This window comes from Nicotiana tabacum, chromosome 14 (assembly GCF_000715075.1).
Source record: "Nicotiana tabacum cultivar K326 chromosome 14, ASM71507v2, whole genome shotgun sequence".
Taxonomy (NCBI): domain Eukaryota; kingdom Viridiplantae; phylum Streptophyta; class Magnoliopsida; order Solanales; family Solanaceae; genus Nicotiana; species Nicotiana tabacum.
Window position 1 is genome coordinate 98867328 of NC_134093.1, and position 5312 is coordinate 98872639.

General features: G+C 35.8%; 1 protein-coding gene and 1 long non-coding RNA gene across 2 annotated transcripts; both read right to left on the minus strand.

Moving 5' to 3' along the window:
* Positions 1–287: 287 nt before the first annotated feature.
* On the minus strand, positions 288–1839 carry LOC142169063 (uncharacterized). Its single transcript, XM_075230263.1, has 3 exons — positions 1529–1839; positions 1014–1167; positions 288–563 (listed from the first exon to the last, which is right to left on the minus strand). Exons 1-3 carry the CDS (start codon positions 1837–1839, stop codon positions 288–290), a joined length of 741 nt encoding a protein of 246 aa, XP_075086364.1.
* Positions 1840–2327: 488 nt separating this feature from the next.
* On the minus strand, positions 2328–4618 carry LOC142169158 (uncharacterized). Its single transcript, XR_012698907.1, has 2 exons — positions 4387–4618; positions 2328–2988 (listed from the first exon to the last, which is right to left on the minus strand). It is a non-coding gene; the product is annotated as an uncharacterized LOC142169158 (long non-coding RNA).
* Between the last annotated feature and the right edge of the window lie 694 nt (positions 4619–5312).

Genomic DNA, 5312 nt, shown 5'->3' on the forward strand with positions numbered 1-5312 from the left:
AAAGTAGCTTCCCTAAGAGCCTTTGATATGAACCAAGATCAGTCAACAAAGTATCATCAGAGGATCCTGTGCAAGCATCAAATTCAGAGGTAGTCAACTTGGGATTAGTCTCTATAGGATAATCCACGGGTTTGGAACCTGAGAGTCCCAGGTCTGCAATAAGCTCCAGAGCATACTTGTGTTGATGCATTAAGATACCATCTTTATTTATGAAAATTCTATGCCTAAGAAATATTTGAGCTTACCTAGATTCTTGATCTTGAAGGAGGTTGCAAATCATCTTTAGTCTATTGAATTAATGTGATACTATCACCAATAATAAGGAGATCATAAACATAGACTACCACCATGTGATCTGCTGTCTTCCTAATGAATAATGAGTAATCCAAATGACTTTGCTGAAACCCAGCTGCCACTAAGGCTGAAGTCAATTTGAGATTCCACTGCCTAGGTACCTGCTTAAGCCTATAGAGGGACTTAAGCAACTTACAAACCGCAGATTTATCACTGGACCCATTGAATCCTTGAGGAATTATCATGTACACCTCCTCAGTAAGACCACCCTGCAATAAAGTATTGTATACATCCATTTGATGGATGGACTAATGCCTTGAGACTGCCATGGACAACACACTCCTAACTGTAACCATCTTCACTACTGGGAAGAAAGTCTCTTGATAATAGTCCAACCCTTCCTTTTGATTGTAGCCTTTAGCTTCTAGTCAGGCCTTAAACCTCTCAACCTCTCCTGATGCTTTATATTTGATTTTATAAACCCACTTGCAACCTATAGCCTTCTTTCCCTGAGGCAAAGAAACCAGTTCCCAAGTCTTGTTATCTTCTATTGCTTTAATATCTGTCTGCATGCCCTCTATCCATCTCTTGTCTTTGATAGCCTCATAATAAGTGTTTGGTTCTACTTGAACAGAAAAACTGGCCAAATAGCTTTGATATTTAGAAGAGATTACTTCATAGCCAATAACCTCTGAAATGGGCTATTTGCGGCAGCCTACAGATTTCATTTTGTCAGGCCTAACATAGTCCTTAAGCCAGATAGGAGGTTTAAATACTCTAGCTAACTTCCTTGTTTCCTCAGCAAGAGGAATTGTAGGAGAGTTAGATGTAGTAACAATGTTGTCATATTCAGTAGAAGAAGGAAGCTCCTGCCTATTTTAAGGAGCATCATTAGTGACAGGGGAGTAAGGAACATTGGGTGTAGTAGGATTACTACATGAGCTTGTGGTTGGAACAGGATTGTCTACTACAACTGAACTCATAGTAAAATCCTGCCTTGGCACTAGAGACATATCCAAAAAAGTGGTTGTAAAACACCTTCAACTGTATGAAAGGGAAAAACATCTTCATAAAAGACCACATCTTGATTGATAAAGAAAACTCTATTTTCCAAGTCCAACAGTCTGTATCCTTTCTGATGTGCTGCATACCCAAGCAGAACTGACCTCACATCTCTAGGTTCAAACTTATCATGGCTTGTCAAGTTAGTAGCAAAATATAGACAACCAATGACCTTAAGTGTGTCAATGAAGGTGCCTTACCAAAAACAAACTCATAAAGTGATATGTGTGCTAAAACAAAAGAAGGAATCTTGTTAATGATATAGACAACAGTGTCAATGCAATGCTCCCAATATCTAATAAGTAAATGTCCTTGAAACCTAATGGCTCGAACAGTCTCAAGTATGTGTCTATGTCTTCGCTCCACTACTCCATTCCGTTGAGGAGTATAAGGGAATGAAAGTTGATGTACAATCCCATGTAGCTGAAACAAGTCCTTGCAAGTATTATTGAAACATTCACTACCATTGTCTAACCTAAACATTTTAATTTATTGGATAAAATGTGTTTTGCCTTGTTTACAAGTTTTGCCGAGCAGGCATAATTTTGGTACAATCTTCATTCTAATCTATCTATCTATCTTGTTAAATTATTCACAAGTCATGTAGATGCATTCCAGGTAGATATTAGCCACATTAAAAAGGACTTGGTAGTACTGGGGAAGGGAAATGATGATTGATCACATTAAGTCAAGAGATTTATGGAACTGCATCTGTAATCCAATCGGCATTGGCCAAAGATTCAAGAGTTTTTTCTTTGGATAATGAATTATTTGAAAGTACATGGGGATGGGGGGTGACTTGTAAAAATCCTTTAGTCGACTAAATTTGTTTGTTGGTTGACTACTGTTATTCTGCAAGCAATAGTTAGTTCAACAGATATATGTAATAAATAATAAAGAAAAAAACAAGAGAGACATAGATATTTATACTGATTCGTGTACCGATGTGTCACCTACATCCAGTTCCCGTGGGTCATAAGGGTTCTCTTAGATCTTCAATCGAACAGTTACAAATGAGAGTGTGGTTTTTCTCATGTTTACCACAAATGAATTACAGTACAAAATCTTGACACAATCTTTCACTTGCTTTATTTTTCTCTCTATCTTTTGAAACACTAGTAAGTTTAGGAATACAATATTTTTCTAAGAAGTAGAAAGAGTGAAAACATGTTTGAAAGCTGCGTAGGTCTTCCACGTCTTTCCTTCTCTTCTTATATAGTTCTTGATAAGGCTCTCTATTCCTTGCGCTGAGATTTGAAAAATCGTTGATTATGATTTATCTCTTTGAAGTAGTGTATTCTAAAAATAGGACCCAAGGGTTGGCTCTTGAATCCAACATACGAAACATGGCTGGATTCAAAACCATTCAATTTTTTCGATCCTCATTGATGGTCTTGAACTTCAAGGCCTTCTATTCTTGTAGTCTTCTTCTTAGATGTCTGATTTGATTCTTCTGATTTACTTCCGTAGGTTATGAAAATTTGATTAATTTCCTTTCTTTACTTATTTCTTTGATGTACGCCTTTGATGAAGGATAGTTTTCTTCCTCTGCCGTTGAATATTCTCTTATTTCTTTCATATTCTGGTGCACTGATTATAGAGATTTTCCTTCTTGTGCTCTGGGCAATTGACCTGTATAAGTAGTAGAGACATTAGTAGATTATTTTTTACTTTTATTTTGGTTATCATTAAAATTCGAAACCTAACAATCTCCCCTTTTTTATGATGACAATAAATAAAAGAGTTAAAGATTTTAGGAGATTATTTATTTGACACTTCTCTTTCACATTGTATCTATTTTTCTTGCTAACATCAATACAATTGTGCTCCTCTTGTCTTTGTATTGCTTCTTCGCATATTGTTTGCCCTGTCTTTATACTCTTTTTCTTCTCCTCCTTTGACATCAATCAAAAAGAAGCAAGCGAAGATATACAGATAATGATAGATAATAACATACAGAGAATATACGTGCAATACTTATATATACAATAGTTAAGCAGTCATAGTCAAGCAAAAGCAGTCAAAGTTGACCCATAGTTGACCATATGCATGAGCAAGCACCACAAAAAAATAATGTCTTAGCAAAACAAAAAAAAAGGTCATGGTTTAAACATCCCACATAATTAATTCCTTCCAAGGAAGTACTTTAGAGTGTTGATCACTTTGGTGCAGAAACTGTCATAGTAATCATCAATCTCCTTGGAGACTTTGTTCAATCGCTCAGTGACATCCCACATAGCTCTGATCCCTTGTCTCTTTGTAATCTGAAATTTGATCATTAGTCTGGCCATATCTTCTCCAGTTTTCTTCGTTACATCCCTGATTTTGTCCACCTGTTCCTCCATAATGGTTAGCATGCCCTTGATACCAGCAATGTTTTATTGGATTTGCAACAACTGATATGAGGAGGAAGGTTGGCTGATTTTAGATATAACTCCTCCAATACCCTATTGAGTTGGGAGTATAGTTTCTGAGGCTTTGTCTATCTTAACCCAAGTCCTTTCAACCAAGGTGTATCTCATCATTGCAAAAGTTATTTTGTCGTAGGTGCTAGAGATGACTTTAGGATCAAAGGGAGGTAAGTCCACTTTCATCACTTGTAGAACATGAGAGATTAGTAGAACATAAGGTAAAATAATAGTAGAGGAAGATACATCCCTAATACTCTCAAGCATGTATTGACGTATCTAGGCAAACCAATCTATAACTTTTCCATTTACAATACAGTCCAAGACAAACACAATGCAGTGTAGGAGGGTGCTAGGAATAATGTGGGCTAACAAACGATGCTCAAATTTTAGATCTTTAGGACCTATATCGAGGTGGTTTCAGACAGAAAACTTTTTGCTTATTCAAAAGACACTTCAAAATTATCACGCCACAAATGTTGTACAAAAAACTGTACTCAAAAAACTTAGTCGAGAAAATATTTTCAAACTGGTAAGAGTTAAGAATGATGCTAGTTCCTAGTACCGTGGATTCCAAATCATCTTTGTCGTTTACAAAAAAAATTTCATAAAACATACGTACCGGTTCCTCATAAATAGTATCACCAGCAGTTGCATCAGCGTGTTGGATTTTTCTGAACCGGTGACTTCTTCGAGGCATAGAGGAAGACGGAGAGGTTTGGTTTTGGCCATTGGAAAACAAGATTTTTGAATGAGTGATGGTGAGAGATGAATGAAGTAGTGACTAATAAGGAGAGAGGTGGGTGATGAAGGGTTGCTTTGATTAGAGTGAGACGTGTGAAAAGGCAATTGAAAATTTTTTCTTTTGGAGTACAATGCCGTCAATCACACATTAATGCATGCAATTATAGCAATCATATCAAATAAGGGAATTTCACAGAAAAGGCTTTTTAAAAAATATTAAAATAAACTAGCAGGTAAACCAACTTCATAATGTATTAAACTTATGAGCAGTAGATGGTTATTGAGGATTTGCCGATTTTGTCTCGAAGTGTGCAAAATCTTTCTTCAAGAAAATATTTTATAAAAATATCGGAAAGCTAATTTTCAGTGTTTACAAATTTTAACACAATATCATCTTTAGCAATATGATCATGAATTAAATGGTGTTTGATTTCAATGTGCTTAGCCCTTGAATAATGCATATAATTTTTAGAAATACAAATAGCACTAGTATGAATCGCACATAATTGGAACAGATTTAAGATGAAAATCATAATCTAGAAGTTGGTGCATAATCTACAGAATTTGTGTGCAGCAGTTGTCCACTGCCAGATATTCTACTTCAGTAGTGGATAAGGCAACACAATTTTATTTCTTGTTGTGCAAGAAAATGAGTGCTTTTCCCAGTAATTGACAAGTTTTATTTGTGCTTTTTCTGTCAATTTTGTCACCTGAAAAATTTGCATATGAGAAACCTTTGAGATCAAAATTGTTAGAGCTTTCATACCATAACCCATAGTTGACTGTCCCTATTAGATATATGTC

Excerpts from the sequence above, each read along its gene's own strand:
- LOC142169063 (XM_075230263.1), bottom strand. The coding sequence starts at position 1,839 with ATGTTTAGGTTAGACAATGGTAGTGAATGTTTCAATAATACTTGCAAG. Across the intron at positions 1,168-1,528 it reads CCTTCATTGACACACTTAAG|GCAGGAGCTTCCTTCTTCTA; the intron begins GTCATTGGTTGT and ends TCCTTAAAATAG. Across the intron at positions 564-1,013 it reads GGCCTGACAAAATGAAATCT|GGTGGTCTTACTGAGGAGGT; the intron begins GTAGGCTGCCGC and ends ACTTTATTGCAG.